Source organism: Alligator sinensis, unplaced genomic scaffold (genome assembly GCF_000455745.1).
Source record: "Alligator sinensis unplaced genomic scaffold, ASM45574v1 scaffold109_1, whole genome shotgun sequence".
NCBI lineage: Eukaryota > Metazoa > Chordata > Crocodylia > Alligatoridae > Alligator > Alligator sinensis.
In genome coordinates, this window is record NW_005841852.1 from 2,766,217 (window position 1) to 2,790,453 (window position 24,237).

The 24,237-nt window shown below is 39.9% G+C and overlaps 1 protein-coding gene across 7 annotated transcripts in view; it reads left to right on the top strand.

Moving 5' to 3' along the window:
* Window positions 1-24,237, top strand: part of KAT6B (lysine acetyltransferase 6B) — a 229,093-nt gene that overhangs the window by 145,718 nt on the left and 59,138 nt on the right. For 5 of the 7 annotated variants that reach the window (XM_025212748.1, XM_025212763.1, XM_025212750.1 and 2 more), the window contains 5 exons: window positions 6,882-7,014; window positions 15,571-16,502; window positions 17,452-17,573; window positions 19,298-19,413; window positions 20,601-20,742. In XM_025212748.1, the coding sequence (XP_025068533.1) occupies window positions 6,882-7,014; window positions 15,571-16,502; window positions 17,452-17,573; window positions 19,298-19,413; window positions 20,601-20,742 (1,445 nt within the window). The remainder of the gene's footprint in view (window positions 1-6,881; window positions 7,015-15,570; window positions 16,503-17,451; window positions 17,574-19,297; window positions 19,414-20,600; window positions 20,743-24,237) is intronic. The other 2 variants (XM_014523587.2, XM_014523592.2) reach the window with 2 other exon arrangements.

Consider the following 24,237-nt stretch of genomic DNA (forward strand, 5'->3'; position numbering starts at 1 on the left):
CCCCGATTTATTGTTGACAAATCACTGATCAGTGTTCCCACTGGTCAGTCTCTTGCCTCAAGGCAGGCAAAGATAGTCTCTTGATATTTCTCTGGGTTATTACTTTTTTTTAAGATGTTTGAAAATCATACCTTTATAGGCCTCCCTCTCTAGCCAAGATTTTAGGTATTGTACTTCTTATTTTGCCTCCTCCACTTGTGTTGCAGTAGTGCTTGGTTCATTAAAAAATTTCTCCAGAAGTGAAGATTTTAAGTCAACTTTGTTTCTTAAATGATGATTGTTTTGCTATTCATTTACACATCTTTCGAGGTGAATGAGTAAGTTGGAGTCACTCTATATTGGAAATTTAGATCAAACTTTGATTTTGTGTGGCATTTCAAGTTTGCACGTTATTTAGATGGGTCCATAGTGCCAATTATACAGAATATAGTTGGTATAAAATGTCTATTGTTTTTGGAGTGTAGAGAGTGTTTAGAGAGAAAGTGGCAGAAATTGTGCTCAGATTTTACTGAACTGGACACGTCTACACAGAGCTTAAGCATAACAACCTACTGCTTACAGCCTTGTTCAAATTCACTGACTGTTAATATGGCTCTAAAACCATTTTTCTTACCCATAGTGATGGTAATTTTTCCCAAGAATGGTGATGCCTAGATTGTGGGCACAGACAGAAGTGACAGTTTTCATTCAGTTTGGCCACAGAAAGTGGTCTATAGCCATGACCAAATCAGGGAAAAATTTGAACCCTTGTTGCATGACGGATCAGATGAAGGTGTTTCAGAACAGAGTATCTTCTGTAACTTTTGTCTGCGCGGCCTTCCAGCTTGTCACTGTTTTCAGAATGGGAAGGGTGAAAGGGAGTAGAGGAAGTTTGGTGTGGGGGTTTTTCACCCCCTGCTAGGGGTGGGGCAGGTGTATTGCAGGCCCCGAGGTGGGAGGACTCCAATTCACCCACTTCATCCTCCAGCACTGGCTGGTGAACCCCTGGAATGAGCTTCCTGTGCTCCCTTTCTCCCCTCCTGTTCTGAAGACTTTGCAGCCTCGCAAGAAGGAGAGGCCATTGCTAGGGGGAAAGGACTGCAGATTTCCCCGCCCCCCTCCCGAAAACAACAAGGGACTTCCATTGGGGGGCGATCATTTTAACTTAGAACACTTCCCGCAAAGCATTCTCAGTTTACAGCGGGGAGCTGTACTCTGTGGCTTTTGAACTTCAGGTTCCTATGTTAAAAAACCTCCCCCTGAAATTTTCCTAACTGTTATGACTCCAGATGCCATAAGACAAAAACCGAAGAGATGAATTTTCAAAGAATCATAAGTTAGCAGGGCATTTTACACCGTCCTTGTTGTGCTAGTTAAAATCAGTTTGCCAGAGTTGCCAGGCTTGTGTGTCAGAAGCTAGCTGTAACATTGTAGCTACCAGAGTATAATTCTGAAAATGGACGCTTCTTTTTCTACCTCCCTGTGAAATCATACTATAAACTAAGTCTGTAGCTTGCTGCTTTGATTTTTGATATACTCTTAACTTGGTTTAGTAACATGATCTTGACTTTAAAATGGTTTCAAATGCTAACACAGTAGAAGCTGGATACAAATGCGCTCTTTGGGAACAAGGACGTGTACTTTTATCTAAACTGTGCTAATAACAGAAGTTAACCTGGCCTTCCATTTTCTAGTGCAGTATGGACAGATGATACATCACCCATATTGTATGCAATTTAATTTTTATTTGCCTTTAGCTACCAAATGCATACATGATAATTATGTACAATGTCTGCTACTTATTAAAATCACATTAGGCAGAGCATTTTGATGCTAATAATTGGTAGTACCCTACTACACTCTCTCAAATTATATTTTCCTATGCCATTGCATGTAATATAATGATTTTTACCAAAATTGTGCATTTTTATTGGAAATATGGTAGTGTGCCAGAAGCTTGGTTGCATCAGTTTCAGGTATTCCATAAGTTTACTTTTTCAAATTCATGCTACATCCTGAGAGATTGCAACACCTGAAAGTTTTTGGCTATACAGGGTTGACACAGACATTTTTGACAAGCTGCAAGGCCTCGTTGTCAACATGTTAGACTAGTAAAGATAGCTGACATAGCTTTGTTTTTATTTTTTCCCAACTTACAAGCACTTCATCACCAGTACAGCATATACCATAAATTTGGGATTACAAGTGTGCTGGTATCCCATCAGGGTGTATTTATATCAGTTGTTCTGGACTTGGAAACATTTAGTTTCCTGATTGTGTTGCTTATAGCTGAATTAGGCATTTGTCAGGTATGCTTATGTCTCCCTTCTGCATTATCAACCCTAATGTTGACTATTAAAATCTGTTTGCATTGCTCAAACGTAATGTATAGGCAGATATGCGGTGCGGAAAATGTTCCAGTGCCTTATTTTTCCATGGGAAATTTTCCATTTATAAAAATTGTTTCATAAAATTCATTTGTAACAATGAATGGATGCCATTATAATATTAGGCCATCTTGGCAGTTTCAAAGTTGCAATTAATGTTTTTCAGATGATTATCCCTAGGAAGTGTGAGAGAAAGTACATACATATATGTTTTATTGATTTGTAAACAGGAGGGTAAATACACTCGCATAATAATCCAAACCAAAAATCAAGTTATGAATTCACCTAATTGGCTGTGTGCATCAAATCAAAACCAGAGCTAAAACTCTTATTTCATCTCAGAAAGCAAAACTAAAACTGATTAATTTTTGTGTCACTTTCAGTTCAGCAAACACACAGAGCAGTCTCATTTCGTTTCTTGAGTTGGGGAAGTTGGAAGTGTTTGCATAAGATCAGTTAGTACTTTTGGTTTGAAGCAGTCATAAGAATACCTAATCAGAAAAAAAACTAGTGTGTGGCATCATTATAGTGAAGTTCAAGCCACTGAAGGAAGGAAGAAAATTGGAAGATGTAAATATTGAGGGTAGGAGTATGCTAAGAACACAACAAGAACAAAGAAACGTTTAACAACATGTAAAAACTGTCCTGAAAGAGTACAAGCCATATACAGAAAGTTAATACAAGTGTGGTGGAATATCATCATCTGAGAAAAGTCTACTTCAGGAATACCATGTAAGTAAACAAATTAATATGTTAAACAACACACAGTGTAGGCTAGCATCTATATTGTTTTAAAAAATTATAAGTTGTTAATGCAACTCTAGACTATTCTTTATTTTTTTTTATTTAAAATATTTGTATCCTGCTTTTCTGCTTGCACCCAAAGTGGCTTAGGCTTAACAATCATTTTTTTTTTTTAAATTACATAATAGATAAATAGTTAACTATTTCAATGCAGCAGAATGAGCTTAGTCCTCTGGCCAATGGCAGAGGCCAGACTATACTTCTCTTTGGCTCTACAATCCGAGGGCAACTGAGCAGCAAATTGAACAGCAGAGTGTTCTTTCTGGCACTGAAGGGGGAAGCAAGCTCCCTGCCACTTCTCCTACTCCTTCCGATGGATGAGGCCAGACTAGAAAAGGCTAAAATAAAATTCTTTTCCCCTATTATTATAGGAACTTAGTAGCTCAAGTGAAATAGCAGATTTTCAAAAAATGGAAAATGAAAATGTTGAGCTGCCAGGTCTGGGGGAAGAAGAAGCAGGAATCCTCGCTTTCAAGATCACTGTCACTAGATATGCGATCCACCGTGAGTAGTTGTTCAAGACAGTCAAGCTTTTTATCAAGCTTTGTGGACAAAATATGAAAAGAAGATCAAGAAAAAGCAGATAAGACTTGAGCTATATTTGCAAGTGGTACACCTCTTTCCATAACTGAAAACCAATACTGGAAGGAACATTACAAACTAGTTCACCCATCATATAAGTTACCATCACGTTATCGCTTATCACTTTCTCTCATAGAGTTGTTTGAACTCTGTCATAGCATATGACAGAGTTCAAACAACGGTTATTCAAAGGATTGGTCAAGCAGAATCACTGACTCTGATGTCAGATGGATGGACTGATGTACAAGGAAATCCTTTATTGAACATTATGTTCGCAGCACCTGAACCAATATTTTTGAAAGCAATTGCTACCAAATCTTCTTGTCATACAGGTGAATGCATAGCCAAATTACTGTGTGAGGAGATTGAAAGTGCAGGTCCCTCCAGGGTACAAGTCCTTGTAACTGATAATGCGAGTAACATGAAAGCTGCATGGCAAATATTAAAGGCAAAATATCCTCATTTAATAGTATTTGGCTGTCTTGCTCGTGGGTTGAATCTTCTGGCAAAGGACATAGTAAGTGTGAATACAGTGAAGACAATACTGGCAAACTGCAAAGCGATTGTGAAGGTATTGAACAATCATCATGTTGCTAATCAGACTGAAGCAATTACAGAAAGAGAAGCAGGGGAAGGAAAGTGCACTTTTATTGCCAGGAGAAACTAGATAAGGCTCAGCTACAAAGTGTTTGCTCACAAAGAACTGTTTGCAGTGTACTTCAATAGACAACACAATATCCTAGATTATTCCTGTGAACATTTGGAAGCAGATTCTTGACAACGATGTGTTCTGGGTTCGAGTTCAAGGAGCCTTCAATTTGCTACTACCAGTTTCAGTCGCTATCAAGAAACTTGAAGGAGATGCACCACGCCTTGCAAATATTCCAGAGATATTCAGACAACTGAATGAAAATCTAATTGAGGTTTTGCCTTCTTCACCTCTATCCTAAAAAGTAGTAGTAAAACAAATGTTTACTAAGAGATTTGAGTTTTGATCTCATCCAGTTCATCTGGCAGCAAACCTTTTGGATCCTGAATACAGAGGATAATATTTATCAGAAGATGAATTATCTACTGCTCACAATACAATTATGGAAGTAGCTAAGAATGTCCCCAACATCGATGAAATAGCTGTGGTGACAGACACTGCCGAGTACTGTGCAAAAGAAAAACTTTGGAGTAAAGACATCATTTGGAGGGCAACAGAGAATGTCTCTTCTCAAGTGGTAAAAGGGATACTGTAACACCCTACTGTTATCCAGGATTGCTCTAAGCATCCTAAGCATTCCACCAACAGCAGCTTCCTGTGAACGGAACTGGAAGGCTTTCAGCTCATTCAGGACAAAAACGAGGAATAGACTAACAAATAAACACACTGCTAAGCTTGTTTCTATTTCTCAGAATCTCTTGCTTTAGGAGAATCAGTCAGAAGCACAATTAGTGGAGAAGATGTAATGTGTTGATAAGTTGCCCTTGCCCATAGACTCATTGGTAAAACCATCCTTTAAGGAAAAAGAATGTGGTTCAAGTAGTTCTGAATCAGATTTGCCTCAATTTGATTCTGAAATGGAACTAATTAAGTAGTGCAACTGATTCTACAGATAGTGACAGTGAAACTGCAGGTGCCGCAATGACCTCAGTGGAAGAGAGTTAAACTCTGTTGAAATAGATGAGTGGATCCTCAACCATGGCATATCATGCACAGCTCTTTGTGTGTGCTAAAATTAGTGTGTCCACAGTTTTCAGTGCCTTTGTTTTTTTTTCTTAAATTTAAACAAACAATGTAAGGGAAATACATGCTATTGTGTATTGTCTTTACATTTTTACAAGTATTCCAATAAAAATAATTTATTTCCACATAAAGCTTTGAATTTGTTTGAATATAGCATTTAAACCACATTAAGTGTACTGTATTTAATTTTTTACCTAATGAAATATTTCAGTTCAAATACTTGTGGCTGTTGAGACATAAAATTAACATGGGGGTACTTTTTTAGTTTTGTTTACTAAATATAAGTAAAATAAAGATGCTAAATCAGATCACACTCTTTTTAGAGCATTGGAAAATTTTCCAATTCAGAATATTCTGCAAAACCCACATCTCTATGTGTAGGGGGAACTTATTAAAATGCAAGGCTCCCCAATAGAGTTAAGATGCTATTTCTTGCATCATAAATAGAACCTAAATGTCATTTAAACAGACTACGAAGTTGAATCCTTGAACCTTACTGGTTGAAGTATGATATAGGAGTGTGATTTAGTAGACAGCACTGCAAGATCAAAATTTCGGTATACTCCCCTGGAAGTACTACAGTGTTGTATGCCGTATTGCATTGTTTTAGGAACAGCAAATCTTGTATCTGGCCATAGTCGTAGACTAGACATGAGTGGGTGTTTTTTTCCAGTCCTATGATTCCATGATTTGTTCCACTGTAGATATCATAGTATAGATAGGCTTTTAAAGAATCAGAGTATCATTAAGGCCTTCCCTCCCTAATAAGGATAACCAGTCAATTTTGGGATGATTGCTAACCAGAAAAATAGGAACCCCTTAGGCAAATTGTGACCCTTAACTTGACGAGTGTATGCTTTATGGCATGTTGTCATGTACCACCACAACAGAACCTTCATGAGGTTTTCAACCACAGAGCTTCTGTTACATTCTTGGCTGAGCGGTTTGTATGATAAGCCTAATGACTGTGTCCTCTACACAGTTCTACATAGGTTCGGATTGATTGCTCCAGAAAACTTAAATGAGGGTAATTAACACTGAAATTGACTCTGAGAAGACAACAGAAGTCTTTTCATGCGTTACTTTGTTTTTCAATTAAAAACTTGATCTGCTGCCTCTTAGAGAAAGGCCTGTCTGAAAGTGGAAAGAAGAAACAAGTTTAGAATAGGAATCCTGCTTGTTACTGGAAGGGGGTAGGGACAAGCAACTGCTTCCACTCAGCTGTGAAATACGAAAACTGATTTCTTCTTCCTCTGTCCCTTAGTCCTTCACCTTCTTTGCAAGAACAAAACCTGTTGGCCTAAAGCACTTGTCACATAGCTTGTTACGTCTTGAATATAAATAGAATACATACTGAATGTGTGCAATTGAATCAATTAATCTTTTTTTTAATGCAGGGATGTGGATTTGCCAGGTCTGTAGACCAAAGAAAAAGGGAAGAAAGCTACTTCATGAGAAAGCTGCCCAAATAAGGCGACGATATGCAAAACCTATTGGACGACCGAAAAATAAACTAAAGCAACGAATGTTGTAGGTTTCTTTTTTAATTTCCTCTGATGTTCCTGAAAACATAATCAGATAGTATTTTAGGTGATGGGAGTTCATTTAAAATTAAACTACTGTTTTGGCTCAGTAGTGCAATCTGAAAAAAAAAAAATCACATGGAGAGAAGCACTCATTATGCAAAGACTTCAATGTGATAGAAAATAACTTTAATTATAGTTGGTATTTTTGAGTCTTCTGATGACAGCAAAAGATGCACTAAAAGTTTGCATGACTTAAAAATCGTTATGGAATCTAGAGATGGACTTAAACTTTGATTTATGTATGAATAGTGTAGTGTCCTGAATACTTGTAATGAAACAAACTGTGGTAATGAATAGTGACTGCACTGGAATGAGTTGGCCATACCTGACTTATCCACACAATCCATAACGAACATTAAAATTACTCCGCCACAGCAAAAAGGCTTGCAGGTTTTCATTCAGGTTATTTTGTAGCTCCCCACTCAGGAAGCTGCTGTGCGCTAATGTTTAATTTGCAGAAATATGATTTGTTTAAAAATACAACTTTCTACCCCATAATAAGTTAATACTAGTTCCTCCAACATCTTATAATCAGCCCCCATATTGAGTTTTTTCTTAGTTAAAGGGTATTCTGTGAGGCCCAGCAAATGGTTCCAGAGTTAATCTGAGAAAAGTTATTCTTTGAATAGACACTAAAGAAGGCAGGGTAGATTTGCACCTTTATATACTAACTAAATCAGAGATGTACAGCAGAGGTCTTACTTCATCAGGTGATGTGAAGAGGGTCCTCCTCCAGAATCTGATGAAGTAAGCCCTCTCCTTATGGAAGCTTATACTATACATCTCTGATTTAGTTAGTCTATCAAGATGCACATGTACAGCCCCCCCCCGATTGACCTCAAGAGGCTCCAGGATCTACCGGTCAATCGCAGTCAACCGGTTGGTGACCACTGGCCTAGAATGTGGACTCTACAGACTTTTCTCCAGTCCCTGCTTGGAGAGCTTCAATGGTAAGCTTTCCAGCCAGGGGGCAGTAGAGAGCTGTTCTCTGGGCCATCCCCATCCTTAGTGGAGCCCATTAATTGGCAGCCTGTCCTCTCCTTTCCCTGGGAAGAGGAGCAGGCTGTCAAGTGTTAGTTGTGCAGCTGCTGGAAATCAGCAGCTGTCACAGACAGCCCTGGGAGGGAGCCAGCCCCAGGGGAATGACCACCCCATGCCACCAGTCAGTTGATTGGTAGGAAGCAGGAATTCTCCAGTGGTAGGAACCCTCCCAGTTTTCCCTTAAAGAAGAATAGCTACAACACCTTCCATTCTTAGGACTGACCTAGGGGTGTGTAGGGAGGGGAGGAGGGAGCACTTAGCCACTGCAGCAAGGCTCTGGGAGTACTGCTGCAGCCCTGTGCAGCCCCATGGTGACCTGGAGCACTGCAGACTGAGGCAGGGGCATTTTGTCTGTGTGGGAAGGTCCCTGCGCTTTACTGATGGAGCACAGAAACCTGCCTCACCCCACTTTGGGTCAAGTGGGCAACAAAGGAAAGCTGGCAGCTGGGTTTGGGGAAAGTCTCTTCATGCTGTGTTCCTGGCCCCTTTGGCTTTTAAATGACTGTCTCCTCTGCTCAGCTGAACAGCAGTGGGATGCAAGGGAAAGCTGGCACAGCCAAGCCAGGCTTGGAATCCTGGCTCACTAACCCTGCCACTCAGCTGAGCTTGGAGGGGGCAGGGGGAAGTAGGCAGGGGGCACTGCTCCCTGCTCTTAGCTCCTGGTGCTCAGGACCCAATCAGACAGAGTGGTGTGGGAAAGCCCCTGCCTGCTTCCACACCAGGAACTCCTGCTTCTCACAGTGGGGGCTGCCCTTCCCCTCTCTTCCTGTCAGTGGGAGGGGGAACAACTGCCCCATAACCCTTCTCAAGAGAGTGACCACAGTCTTTGGAAAGTACAGAGGCCTTTTCCCCAACTCTAGTCCTCTTGTTCCCCAGGAGCAGTTAAGCAGGAAGAAGGTGTGCTCCTGGGATTCAGCCTCCTGGGATAAATTCTCCTAGGAATGATTTAACCCTGGTTGTTCCTGAGTTATTCTTCTCTTGGAATGGCCGGTTTTGCTCCAGGAGAAAAAGCTTGAACATCTACACATTTTTGTTTTCTACCAAGAGAATGACAATTCTCCAATAGAAATGTACATGGCCTTGTACCCCCTAGACAGGACAGTGCTGGGGTGGTGAGTCTGCAACTCTGATATCTCCCTTCTCCACAGACTTTGTTTGTTTGTTTGTTTTTAACCAACCAAGACATGTTTTTAACCAAGACATGTTGGATATCTTAAAGCTGAAAGGAGGGCTACTGAGCACAATTCAGCCTGAATTAATGGTGAATGGTAAGAATGGGTTATATGAAGCTGCAAGGAAATGAGGACAGTAGCATATCTCCTTCCATCACATATTTCTGTCCACTCGCCTCATCTATGTCCTCAATGCTTTCCTCTGTTATTTAGGTATTTGTATAGGCTTCATTTGTAGAGTTGGAGAGCTTCACTGTCATTCACATGCCACTACTCCTCATCTCAGTTTTGTGACCCTGTCCAAATGTGTCCTAAAATCCTCCTTCACTAGTTGTCTTCTCTGTAAATCCCCCATATATTCACTGCCCAAAACATTGTTTGACCAGCAGTGTCTCTCTTCTCTTGAACAGCAGATATACCTGTAGTTAAACCTCTGAATTCTCGGTTATGATGGGCACATTGACACGTGTTATTAAGGCAAAGCAATAAACTTCAACACTTATTAAGCCAAAGTTTATTGCTCCTGGGCACCAGATTTACACATGGACCCAGGACAGCAGCATGTTGAGCTGGATCAGAGCAACCCCCGGCTAGAAGGCTGGGACCAGGGGTCAGCTTGCCAGCCCATGATTGCTCCAGGCCAACTCAACATGGTGCAGAGGGGCTAGCTGAAGCATGATGGTCTCCAGTGTAGGGCTCGCTCCCTGAACTGAGGCACTCTCAAGCCCCAGCCAGTAACATCAGCATCTACACACGTAGTGCTGCAGAATAAAAAACTCCACAGCAAGATATTACTTGTATTTACAAGAACTACCCTGCTGTTGAAATGTTAGTTTCCTGTGACCTAATAGGACTGCACATGTAGATGCAAGATGTTTACTGTGAAGCTAAGTGGTCTACTGCAGTAAATGTCTTGTGTAGACATTCCCAGTGAGTTGAAAATAAATCTCTTAATATCAAACTTTCAAAATACACAGTTAAGATAATGTCCCCTATAAAACCTTAACTCTGCTTCTTACCATGTTTCATCATATTGCCATGAGGTCTGTGGTCTTCTTGAGCAGCTTCAGAACAATTGGGAAAGCATGAGAATAATAAGGGATTATTGGTCACCTTTACCTGAGGGCATACATGCAACGCATATTCTGTGTAATAAATTGACTTTACTACATAGTAAAAATGGAATGGACCCACAATGTACAACCCTACTATAAAGTGAATGACTTCAATACAGGTTAAAGTTACCCCTTGAAGTAATTATACCACATGGAATTTGTCACATGTCCACTCCCCTAGTTACTTTCATGAAGGGGTAAGCGTTTGCTCAGTGCAAACCAGCTTCCTGCCATTTAGTGGTCATGTGCTGTAATACATTCCACTGTGGGCACCTACCTTGGGAGAGCCAGTTGTGTGTTCCTTCCTTACTATAGAGCAGGGGTGTCGAACGCATCCAAGTCCTCAGGCCAGATGAGAGAGGCTGGTCTGGTCTGCATGCTGAATTGGGACTTATTCCCTATGCTACGTGCAGCACCTGTGGTGATAAACATGATGATCTGGTCTGGGGTTTGTGTTGCATGTAGTGTGTGGGCTGGATGTGGCACTGCACAGGGCATGGCCTGTATGCAGTGTCCAACCAGGCTGACCCTGTGTGCTGGCTCTAACATGGCCTGATTTAGACTGGTCCTGGAGCCAGTGGGCACACAGTACCTGTGACTGACCACCTGCATGGTGCCAGGTCCAGCCTACATGCCATATGAGTGGATGGTCTGGAGCTAGTGCATGCCCCAAGTAGCACACATGGGCTGGATCATACAGCTCCACAGGCCAGATCCAGCCCACGGGCCATATGTTTGATGTCTCTGCTGTAGAGTAAATTTAGACTAATCCATGATTCCTCTGTTGTCTGTGGTTAGGCCAGGCTTAGTGAGCTAGTGAGCTAGCTGGCATGATCTACACATTATGTTAGACAAACTACCAATGAGTTGCCAGATGTTAATAGCTATTTATCCTTGTCCTGTGCACTGCCTCAGGGATAATGCTTCAGTTATCCCCAGCTGAGCCTAATTATGTAGTATGGTGTGTATTACTGAACAGTTAAATTCCCTTAGGCAATAGTTAAAAGAAAATGCATAGCAAATTATATGGCCTTTTAGTGGGTACTGGGAATGTGCATGAAGCTGTTAGAAAAGGGTGAAGCACTCTTGTTTCCTTGTCATCTTGCTCTGCCTAGTGCAGTGTATTTTTCTATAGCTATTTTGACTCCTTGGACTTCCTACGTATTGAAGGTAAAGAGGCCTTTTGGATTCCTTGAGGAACAGCTGCTGCTTTCTTCAATGGCAGAGCAGGCCGCAGGAAATTGCTGAAACCATCTCCTGGCTTAGTACAGCCACGCTGAGCCTAATGAGGCTATGTGTGGCAGCATAAAAAAAGGCAGATCTTGGAAAATATAGGTCAGGTTCAGTCCTGTTACAACAACTATTGCCAAATGTGAGGAGTGAGGGTATATGGAGATGCCTTACCTTAACCTCTTTTTGTGATCTTTCAGTCCTTCAGATTTAGGTGCATTAGATATTCTGGAAGGGTGCAAGGTACTGCCTGATAAAATTAACTCTGTTAATGAAAGTGTTGGGCAGGGACTTGCCTTGGTTTTTGAGGAAGTGGTGGTAAGGGAGGCACCTGTGCTGGTAGAGATTAGGGGTCTATCTGGACTTGTTAGATACTAGGGCAGGGCCAGTTGTGGGAAGAAGGGAACTTATTAACCAGTGGTCGATGACAACCACATACATCCCAAAGGGAGAGAGCATGGGGAAGGGAAACGGTAGTATCCGACTCCCTATTGCACTTTGAGGAATTGTGTATGGAAGGGGGCCTGCAGAATGCTGGAGGATCAAAGAGGCATGTGTATTCCTTTCTTCACTGTAATGGGGATTCTCCTTCCCCCTTCTTCCAAAGTCTCTCCTGGGTCCTATTGTGAAATATGAATCTGTCTGTTCATATGCATTTTAGAGGAATTTTAAAATTTAACGTTTTAAAATGTTAATTTAAAATAATTTTTTTAGCTGTCAGGTGTATGTAAGAAGGGCCCTTCATTAAATGAGCCTAAACTTGGAATACTAATGTGAATTTTGCCCTAATGTGACACATGACTATTCGTGTGAATATTAGAAATATCCATGCTTAAGTAAAAACATTCTTTTCACAAAGCAAAACTTCTGCAAATAACTGCTTTATAGCCCTGCACTTAAATAAGAATACAGGAAGAGAGTAGTAACATACACAGTTGATATTCTCAGGGGAGTGAAATATCATCTCTGACCAATGTAGCTGTGCCACTAAAAAGCCGTGAGTGTAGATGGAGTTTTACTCCCAGAATTGTGCTTTAGCAGTACATCTTGTTTCATATACAAGGTGAAGTGGAGTAGAATAACTACCAGTAAAACTTCAGCTTTGCCAGTATGAGCTGTGTCCACATTAGGTCTGCTGACCTACTGAAGAGCTTCTAGTTTAGATATGTCCTCAGGAGTCTTGTAGTCCTTGGATGTGGTTTAGGTTCAGTGGATATAGTATGTTGACATGTGCTATAGAGCAACATGGACCATGTGTGTCACCTCGTCAGGCAAAAATCTTTGGCACATGTGCAGTTTGTGGCACATCAGTCGAGCTTTAGCCAAGCTTGTAGGGCTAACTTGAACTTCTCATGACTTCTTAAATAGTGTTTCTTGGAAGAAGCAACTGATTTCAAGCCTGATGAGATGAGGCATAAGCCTTTCCTAGGGACTTTTCTTTGGAAATACCTTACTCAGATGATCCCAAATATGGATAATAAATCCTGCCTGAAAACCCTAAGGAAGCACAGCATTTTCAAGTGTATGGATGTGTTTCAGACCGCTAAAAAAAACCCAGCAAAATCTTCCACTAGTAGTACTCACTTGAGCCTACATGAGACACTACTACGGAATTGTTAATGTGCATTTATTTAGTACTTGTATAAATAAGTACTAAATGAATGTGCAGTAACCTGAGTTACTGCACAGTAGTACCAACAAACACTTTTTTTGTGATGCTACTGCACAGTAGCTGAATACTACTGCCCAATAGTGTTGCATCATGGTCTTTGTCACGCAACACTACTGCACAGTAGTATTGGGCTACTGCGCAGTCAGCATCTTGTGTAGATGTGGCCACTATCTAGTAACTACTGACAGTGTTTGACCAAGTTTGGGGATTCTGCAGTTGAATCACTCTATTCATGGGAGGGTAGTATCTGGCAGGAGAAATGAAATCAAGGTCAAGACAGAAGGGAAACATTTAGAAACCCTTTGAATTCAACTCTTAAGGTTGGATAGTGGGGCCTTGAACCATAATGAATGCTATATTTAAAAAATGTGCAAATCCTCCAAAGGGTTCTGCCTATAAGAATCTCTTTTCCAGTTTATTGTACCTGAGGATGTCAAGCTAATCCCCAAGAACAACTTAAAGTATTTCTTGAAAATAAATTCCCCCATCTTCTCAATCCCATTTTTGTGTTAAAATTTAAACAGCATACAAAAAATGTTTCTCTTAAATGGGATTACATCTTAATGTCATGCTAGGAAATGGAAGAATAGCAATTACCTGGGTAGAATTTACTCCAGAAAGAATCTTTCTTCAAAACAGTAACAAGTTATGGCAGATAGCTTATCCTGCCATTTTTCATATGGGCTTAACCTTAATATGTGTAGTGTTGCTGATGCATCCGAGCCATTTTGGTGTAGTCTAAAAGAAGCCTATCTTATTATATCGAAATGGTACTGCCTAAAGGACCTCTGTATGGAGCTCTGATGAGGAAAGTTACTGCAAGAGATGAAATAAAGCCAGGTGCTTGTTAACCTCTGTGTGCTGGTTGTTATTAATACATCTGCTACTGTCAATAGATTTTTGAAGCTACAAACATGAATTTATGGCATCAAAAGATTCAGAAGACTTAAGAGAAAAAGATGGTATTTTTTAGGAAGAGGTGGACTCTCAAGAGCAAACCAGATTCAGTGACGAGTGGGAGTGGAGCAGGGGCCAATTTTAAGGCTGGTGGGCCCTTGGAGTTCAGCTAACCAGATGGTAGCCCCAGGCTGTTCCATCTCTAATTAAAAGTAATCTGTTGGAATTAATTATTTCAGCTTCTCAATTAAGAAGGCAAAATCTGTGGAAGGAAATCTTCCTCTGCAAAATAAGCAAGCTAACTTTTTAAACGAATGCAAGGATGCATTTGGGGAGAGGAGACAGAATGGAATAATTTGATGTAATTATGGTTTGCAATTTGATAACACTTCCTGATGACATGTATTTCTGTACTATGAATACTCTTAGCTGTTCAGTTTGTATTCACTTCAACAAAATACCACTCTTCAATATTCCCTTCAGTGTTCTTTCTTTTCATTCAGTCATTAGCTGACAGCTAAATCAGCACTTTCTTTAATGCAAATGTTGGCCTCCAGGATGCCCTCTGCTCACTCTTAGTAAAATTCACTGCTTCTCTTCAAGATCTTCCATGTCATGCCTAACACAATTACGGCTTTTATTTGATCATTATTTTATGTATGCTTTTTTGCTGTTTTCCTCTCTCTACTTTTTGCCTTAACTACCATTTTGCCCCCCTTTTTAAAAAAGAAAATAGAGGCTGCTTTGGTTTTGTGATCGTTCTATTCATAAATTGCCTCACTCCGCCTGTAGCTCTGCATTATTTTTTAAAGGTTTAAATATTTTGGTAAAAGCATAAGTTTACTTGAGGTAAATAAGTAAGATCACACAAAAAGAGCAGTTTGCTGAGAAATCTCTGTATTATGTCACCATGCTACCATGATGGTCAAACTAGTCTGCATTTCTAGTGAAAGCGTTGCTGAAATCGATACAGTGTTTTGATGTGCTGTGTATATTTTGTGGCACAAGATATGTGTATCTCTTGGATTTATGTTATAGATTTTAACTGCAGTGAAGTGATTGATGTGCTCAAAACTAGTGTATTAATGATTTCTCTCACAAAAGAAACACACTTTTTTCCTTAATAAAATTAGATATGGGTTTGTATATATTGAAGGCTTTTCCCAACCCAGTTCCTTTCTACAGAGAAACTAGATAGATATTAGCTGCCATCTCATTCAGTAAATCATATGCGTACGTATTTTTAAAGGTCACTATTCAGTACTTGATTTTTAAGTACAATGAGATTTATAATTTGTGTAGAGTATAGAATTGTTTGTCAGAAGTTTTTGTAGCTTTTTAATGTTGATTTTATTTTCCAAATTTTTGCATAGGTCTGTAACCAGTGATGAAGGATCCATGAATGCATTCACAGGAAGGGGGTCACCTGGTAGGGGTCAAAAGACTAAAGTCTGTACCACACCTTCATCTGGTCATGCTGCATCTGTGAAGGATTCAAGCAGCAGATTGCCTGTTACAGACCCCACTCGGCCTGGTGCCACCACCAAAATCACCACCACCTCCACCTACATATCTGCCTCTACACTTAAAGTAAACAAGAAAACCAAAGGGCTCATTGATGGCCTTACTAAGTTTTTTACACCATCACCCGATGGTCGCAGATCACGAGGTGAAATAATAGACTTTTCAAAGCACTATCGTCCAAGGAAAAAGGTCTCTCAGAAACAGTCATGCACTTCTCATGTGTTGGCTACAGGTACCACACAAAAGCTAAAACCTCCACCTTCTTCACTTCTACCCCCAACCCCCATCTCTGGTCAGAGCCCCAATTCACAAAAATCCAGCACTTCCACCTCTTCTAACTCTCCCCAAAGTTCTTCCAGTCAGTCAAGTGCACCCTCCGTTGGTAGCCTTCCTAATAACAGTCAGCTAAAGGGACTCTTTGATGGACTTTCTCATATTTATACTACTCAGGGACAGTCTCGAAAAAAGGGACACCCAAGTTATGCACCACCCAAACGTATGCGTCGTAAACCAGAATTATCTTCCGCATCAAAATCTAATACCCATTTCTATGGAAAGAAAGAGGTTAGAAGTAGGTTTATTTCTCATTCCTCTGCCTCTGGATGGGGTGTATCTAGAGGACGTGCTTTTAAAGCAATTGCTCATTTCAAGCGAACAACTTTCCTTAAAAAGCACAAGATTCTAGGCAGATTAAAGTATAAAGTGACCCCTCAAATGGGGACCCCCTCACCAGGGAAGGGGAGCTTGGCAGACGGAAGGATTAAACCTGATCAGGATAATGGTAAGCAAAGGTCAAAGCGCCAACCAAACCTGCGTCCCGTCCAAAACCAAAATTCTTATTTTGTCACATAGGTCTTAGCTATTTCTCTTGTTCTTCCTTCACTTCCATACAAAAGCAATAAAACTTTGACCTTTTTATCTAATGCTGACTAAACCTCCAAAATGTTTTTTCTGACTAATACTACACCACCTTTTTATTATTATTTATGCATCTGTAGTGGCACTAGGAGCCCCAAATGCCTTCATAACGTCGCGTATGGCTTTGTAGTACCGCATGAGTAGCCACTTCCATGCTACTTCCTTGTTCTTTCCCCTGCCCTTTCTCTGGCAGTAGTGCTGTCATTATGATTGTGTGCTATCAGCGCTTATAATGATGGGCATTTCAATTCATTTCCCTCTGCTCCATTGCTTTTTCATGACCAATTCCATCCTGCTGCAGTCTCCACAACACTTGATCTGTACTGCTGTGAAATGTCCTTTTTCTGATTATTTTTATTTAAGAGGAAATATATTTATAATGTCTGGTTGTATTCTTAGCTTAGCATTGGTTTTCTGAGTTTTTTCTAAAAGGGGTTTTTGTTTAATATAGCACAAAGGGGGACACTGGATTTTTATTTTATAGTGAGATAGCTGCTGAGATTTCCCAGGACGTGTTCAGTAGAACCTATCACCTTAGTTATTTTAGGCGGGTTGTTTTCAAAATTCATTTAGTATAATTGAACTAGACTCTAAAGGCTTGCATGAGACAGGTGAACAGACACTATGAATTGTTTCTTCAATGACAGAGGGAGGGGAAAAGGCATAGTTCCTATAACAGGTATAAAGGAATTCAGGTATAAAGTAGAATGGGAGCCTCAGTTGCCTACAGTTCTGTTTAGGAGTACCACCCTGTTAAGGCACGTGTGGTCTTCATGTCTGTGAATAAACTTTCTGCTGGTTTTAAATAACAGATACTGAAATCAAATTAAGCATCAAACAAGAAAATACAGATGTTTTTCTGGTTGGAAGCAAGGACACTGTTACAGAGGAGGATTTAGAAGTTTTTAAGCAGGCCCGGGAACTTTCTCTGGAGGTAAGACTAGCTGCCAATAATTTGGTAATTAAGTGCATACGTTAAATTCAATTACCTTTATAAATAACCATGTACTTACTTTTTGCAAATTGCTCATTCTCATATTTTGATATATTCTTTGACTTTCTTTTTAAATCTCCACAGAAAGCAGCCACTGTGAATAGCCACCAGATAAATAAGCCTACCATTTTTGTGATGAGGCAGTCAAAACTGTGGGGGAGGGTTATGATTAGTACACAGTTTTACTACTTTTACATTGTCCTTTTAAAACTCACAACACATTTTTAATTCTGTAAGACTTTTGTGGTATGAACCTCATTTGGTGGATTTGACTAAAGCTGTTGTAGTAAGTGGTGCTTTATTTGTTCTTATTTAACACTACATATTCTGCTGCAGTTGGATTAATTTCTTGGCTGAAGAAGCTTCAGGCATGATAACTGGATTTTTCTCTGTCCCTTTGTCTAATGAAAAAAGACAAGATTTTTTGTTTAAGTCTAGTAGGTAGAAGGGTTTGTTTAATAAGAGGTGGAACTGGAGTAGAATTTGTGCCTCAGGCAAACACAGGTTAGAGGGAAGCACACAATAGCCCTTGCTACCACAGCCTTCCATAGCATTGTGTCATAAATAAGAACGTAAGCTTTGCTTTTCCAGCTCTGCTTTTCTACATCGGTCATCTTTGGCAGTTTTTTTCAGGGCCTTGCTACAAATTCAAATGAAAGCTAAATTAAAACAAGCTATAGAGTTGTTACATATTTTCAAGCACTAACTTTATATCTGGTTGGCTCTTTTTATAGCTGGATAATAATATTTATCATGTAATAATGACTTTGAATGTGTGGCTGGTCTAAATTTATAGTGTAGTGAGCCAGTTAATTGCATAATATATGTAATGTGTAGCAGGAGCCTCAGTAATCATTTTCCATTTATGTAGCCAGAAGTGCAGGGCCTGATATTGTGCTTGGTTACAGGGCTTTAACTTCTGAGTTAGGCATGGTCTCTTGGCCCTGTCAGTTTGCCTAGTGTGAGTTTGGCTTTTGAGCCTTTTCTTTTTTCTTGTTTCCTGCTAGTTACTTGTCTTCTACAGAATTATTTCCAATCATCCCACAGTGCAGCAGTGTAAACTTTTTATAGGTTTATTTGATTTGATCAAGATGATCCTTTCTACCATCCTGCATCAACCTTATCTAAGGAATCTAGCTACCAAGGGAACAACTCTTATTTCTCTTGGAACTAACTTACTTTAACATCCAGTGAGTAGTAGAAGTACCAAATGAGACCCTCTGCATTCAGGATACCTGCTTGCAAGAGAGGTTAATCCATTTTTGGGGAAGGCAAGTGTCACCTTTTGTCACCATTCATCACCTTTTGGAGATGGGAGGACATCACAGAATGTGAGCCAAGACTCTCCTGGCAGAGGCTGTCAGTGAGATTGAATGAACATACCCCTGTTAGGTTGGGTCCATCCTCTGTCAATCGTAGCTGAGCCCCACTTCCAGGAGAATGGAGGTTACAGGCAGACTTACTGCTGCATGCAAATTTAGGCTTATTTTCTGCATGCCTGGGTTATATAGCATTGTATCTGTTGATTTCCAAAAACCTTGGACAGCAAAAAACCTGAGAGACTTGAAGTCATTTTGGTTTTAAACAAGTCAAACTGAAGGTGCACAATGACTCTTCTTTCATATGTTGTTATAATATGCCTTTGTTTTTGTTATACCTGACAGAAAATTGGGTGTAAAAATACTGGTGAAACAACAGGACGGTACCCTTCTGTGATTGAATTTGGAAAGTTTGAGATCCAGACCTGGTACTCTTCGCCTTACCCGCAGGAATATGCAAGGTACTATAGTTACCATGTCTATTGAATGATATTATGTAATGGAGAAGAAAGGGGGTTTTACCTTGTTGTTGTTGTTTCACGGTATTTCAGATTAAATTTAATTTTATATGTATACATTCAAGTAAATCCCCAAACTTCTAATTCATTAGCAATTTTTTAATCTTGTACATGGTATAAACATGCCATAAACAATATCTTCCTTTTTGCCTCACCCGTAGATGATACACTCTTTTTACTGGAAACTAAGGAACATGCCAGGAGTGGGTTATACTGAAATAAAGGGCAAACAAAGCGCAGAGGGTAGATCATTTTCACTTGTGTTAACTATTGGGTTTTTATAGTAATACCATATTCATTCATCTGTAAATTTTCTCAATTTCTACTGTGTTGAAAGGTCTAACTTGCCAAATAATTTAATCTCTTAAGGGGGTCTGGATAATAGTGGGTAATATGTTCATGACAGTAGGATGGCATCAGAACTAGGCAATGTGATTCTTGGCTGCAAAGGCATGACAACTGATAGCTCTTCTCTGTAGTTGTTAGCAAACAGCCCCTAGAAATACCATGTTCAGTTTATCTACCAAATAGATGCAAGTACAGAGAGAAACAACAAAAATGACTAACAATGTTCTGGGGTGATTTACAAGGAAAAATTAAAAGCCCAGTATGTGCATGTTACTAAATGATATGGAGGGTGGAGCGGATGTGAATTCATTGAAATACTTGTAAGCGTTAAAAGGAGTAAACCGTTGTTACTATCTTGTGTAGCTATCAAATGCATTAATCATGCCAGGACAAATGCTAGAAATTTTTGTATGTCAGTAAGTGGTAATACAGCATAGACAAGGAAATCTCATAGAAATTAGGGTAAGAAAAGATATATGATCTAATGAAGCAATGAAAAACTTATACCCATAGGTTGACCCAGTTGAATCAATACTGTACCAAAGCCCCCATCGTTGTGTTTTTAAGGTAATAGTTTAAATCAGTTTTCCTGTGCTTTCCAACAAAGGATGGATATGCATGTTTTTAATCTTTCTCCCTATAATACATAATTAGGGCAAGAAGGAATACTGTTTACTTCAGATATGTTCTGATGATTTTTTTAAATTAGTGGGCTGGAGGCATGTGTATTTTTTGTTGTTGTTAAAATTAATAAATTCTTCGTAATCTTTATACTTCAACAGACTACCAAAGCTTTACCTGTGTGAATTTTGTCTTAAATATATGAAAAGTAAAAACATTTTGCTAAGGCATTCAAAGAAGTGTGGTTGGTACCACCCTCCAGCTAACGAAATCTACCGAAGAAATGACCTGTCAGTGTTTGAGGTAAGTATATTAAAATCCAGATGTTTTCCAAAAAAGAAAGTTATTTGTATTACTTGATATCTGCTAATCAAAGTGGAAAAAGAAAAATTAAGACATTTAATCCAAGATTAATATTGTGCTCCAAAAGTAAGTCTTTTTTTTTTCTTCCTCAAAGGTTAGTTTTCCCACCTTTGTATCTGGTGTACTACATGATTCATAAATCATGTAGAACCTAAGAGTTTTCTATCTTTCTTGTGCAAGCAGCTTTTAGATAATGGTAACTTGCTAACTGCATGTTTTTCTCCTTCTGGTCAGGGTAAGGCCTTACTTCCTCTTACTCAATTATTCATTTTTGGCTGTCTTTAATTATTCTTGGGAGATAGGAAAGAATAGAAAGTATGGTTTTGGGGGGAATATAGACTATGCAAAGAAAACACTTTCTTCTTTTCCTTTTACTTAAGTTTTATACATGTGGACTTGGGGTACCTAGCGTATTAAATCTTGAAACTAAAATTATTCCTCCTTCAGATGGTTTGAGAAATATCTCTATAACCAACGAGTGTTGAGGTCCCAAGTCAGGCCTTTTGTTTTTCTATACTAACCCCACAGTGTGTTGAGACTCTAACTAAAGTAAACAGCTTTTAATTTTGTTAGTTCAAAAGTTAAGCCAGTAGGGTGTTCTCCTTTGTGATCTTTTTAGAATTAACCTCTTAACGGCTGTTGACCACATGACTGTGTTTTGCAAAGACCCCGGAACTTAACTAATATTCTCTATTCTATATTCCAAGCTTTGTGTCTGCAAGTTTAACAGCTGCACCAACTACCTTAACCTACTTATTCCTATTCCTTAAACATTGATAGAGACATTACTAGCAGAAAGGACTGCCCAGTATCCTGGGCCTTCTTTCCAAAGAAATAGCACAAATATTTCTGTACAGAAGTTCTGAAAGTGTTTTTACACCACACTCACCATGAAAGTACCATAGATATCACAGGCTGCTCAGACCTGGCATTTTCATATTGCATGAATGACTGCCTTTCTTGTCTAGCCAGATGTTTGTCTCTGTTCCAGCTATGAGCAGAACATTAGGACTTGGTCTAGAGTCAGTCACTGGTTTGGTAATTTTAAGCAAAAGAATTCCAGTTTAGCATTACCTCAACCCTAGCCAAAGCCTTTTTCCCAGGTTTTGCTTTTCTTATACTTTCCCACAATATGTTTGCGCCACACCCTACTTCCCGATGTTGGAGACCTAGTTCCACTGTCTTTATGGCTTTTTATACTAAGGACACAAATTCTATCTGCAGAAGAACTTATTTCCTGGTATAATGGTCTGTATAGCAGGGCTTTGACAGGCATAGAACTTTGTTGGTCAGGGGATGTTCCTCCCTCTTCTAATAGACATAAAGTGCCAGCAGACCTTTTAAGTGCATGATAAGAATTAGATTTCCCTGAGTATAAGCAGCCACTCTTATTTCAGTGAGTCAGGAGTAGTTTTTTAGTCTCTGCCTTCTTTGAACACCTGCTAACAGAGTAAGGTAACAGGGGAATCTTGCTATCCTGTTACATAGTGCTAACCTAATAGCGAGTGCCAGCCCATAAAATAAAACTTAGTTCATTCTTCATGTTTTTTATAGCAGTCTTTTTCAGGGCAATTTGTTAAAAGAGCCTTGGAAGGCAAAATGTATTGGAAAGGAAAATCTGGACTCTTAGATTTTTTTTTTTTTTTTTACTATTACATTTAAGTGGGACTTGGAAAGGAGTTACTGAGATGCCTAAAGAATAATTCTCCCCACTTCGGTTGGAGTGTTGGCTAGGGCCATTAGTTCTAATTTAGAGAACTGCGGGTGCTTAATGAGGAGGTGATAGGATTCCTACAGACTGCACTCATTCATTCTTTTTTGGCAGGACAATGAAAGGAATGGGCTGCTTTACTCCTGTTTCTCCAACAAACAGAGGATGCACCAAGAACATGTTGTGTTTAGGGGCCCTCCTTCCATTGCAGAACCCTGATAGATCTAAAAGGAGTTTGATGTCATAATTCTTAATACAGTGGTTCTCAGTCAGAATGCCACAGCACCCTGGGTTGCCTTGAGATCCTTTCACGGGTACTGCAGTGATGCCATGAAATGTTAGCGTTGTTAGATGTACAACCATGATTCACAAGATAAACCCAGAGATTTCAAAGAGGAATCCATAAGTGTCAAAACAGTTCTGCCCTGCTGTGGTCCATCCGAGTTTTTTGCAACAGTAGAAACATTGTATTACATATCTGTAGTCAGAAAACAAGTAAAAACAGAGAGCTGCCATTTTAGAAAGGATGCCTCGTGTTTCTTGAGGGGTGCCTCGAGTTTGAAAAGGCTAAGAGCCACTGCTTTAATAGTCAGGAAACTATTGGTGGCTGCCTCCAATCGAGATGTAGTACCTTTTTGCTTCTGAACAGTTGAACAAAGTAGTTGTGCTATAATTTCTTTTATTGTCTGGAAGTCGCCCATTAAAACAGCACAGCATTAGGACTGGCTGATGTTATCATTTGCTTGCATATAGATAAAAAGAACAACATCTCCAGGTTTATACAAAAGAGGCAATTGCAAGAATGTTTAAATAGTTGATTAAGTTCTCAAGTGCTGTATGTGACGTTATTTGTTCTAATGTTTGTAGCGGTACTTGTTAGCCCTTAAGTCGAGTTTTTTATGTCCAAGTTAGTACTTAATCCACCCAAAGGCTAGGGACAGACATTGCACATAAACCAGTTTAAGTGATCAGAAACTGGTTTAAACCTGTAACAGAACAGACGTTCAGTGCACATAAACCAGTTTGAAAATGACTGAATCAGTTTGAGATAAACCTGGTTGAATGCAGTATCAGACTTAATTGATTTGGCTCAAATCGGTTTATGCAGTGTCTGCCCCAAACCCCTAGATTCATAGATTCATAGATTGTCGAGTCCGAAGGGACCACAATGGATCATCGTGTCCGACCCCCTGCCCCGGCAGGAGAGAGGACCGAGGTCAGATGACCCCAGCCAGGTGACTATCTAGCCTCCTCTTGGAGACCTCCAAGCTAGGTGATAGCACCACCTCTCTTGGAAGCCCGTTCCAGATCCTGGCCACCCTTACTGTGAAAAATTTCTTCCTAATATCTAACCTAAATCCACTCTCAACTAGTTTACACCCGTTATTCCTAGTCACTCCCTGGGATGCCTTAGTAAACAGTGCTTCCCCTATTCCCCATTGACCTCCCCTAATAAATTTATAGGCGGTCACAAGATCTCCCCTCAGCCGTCTCTTGTGAAGGCTGAAGAGATTCAGCTCTCTCAACCTCCCCCCATGGGGCTATCGTGAAGGTCACTAATCATGCAAGTGGCCCTCCTCTGGACCCTCTCCAGATTCTCCGCGTCCCTCTTGAAGTGTGGTGCCCAAAACTGGACACAGTACTCCAACTGCAGCCTGACCAGTGCCGCATAGAGGGGGAGCATCACCTCCTTTGATCTATTAGTCATGCACCTGCTAATGCAC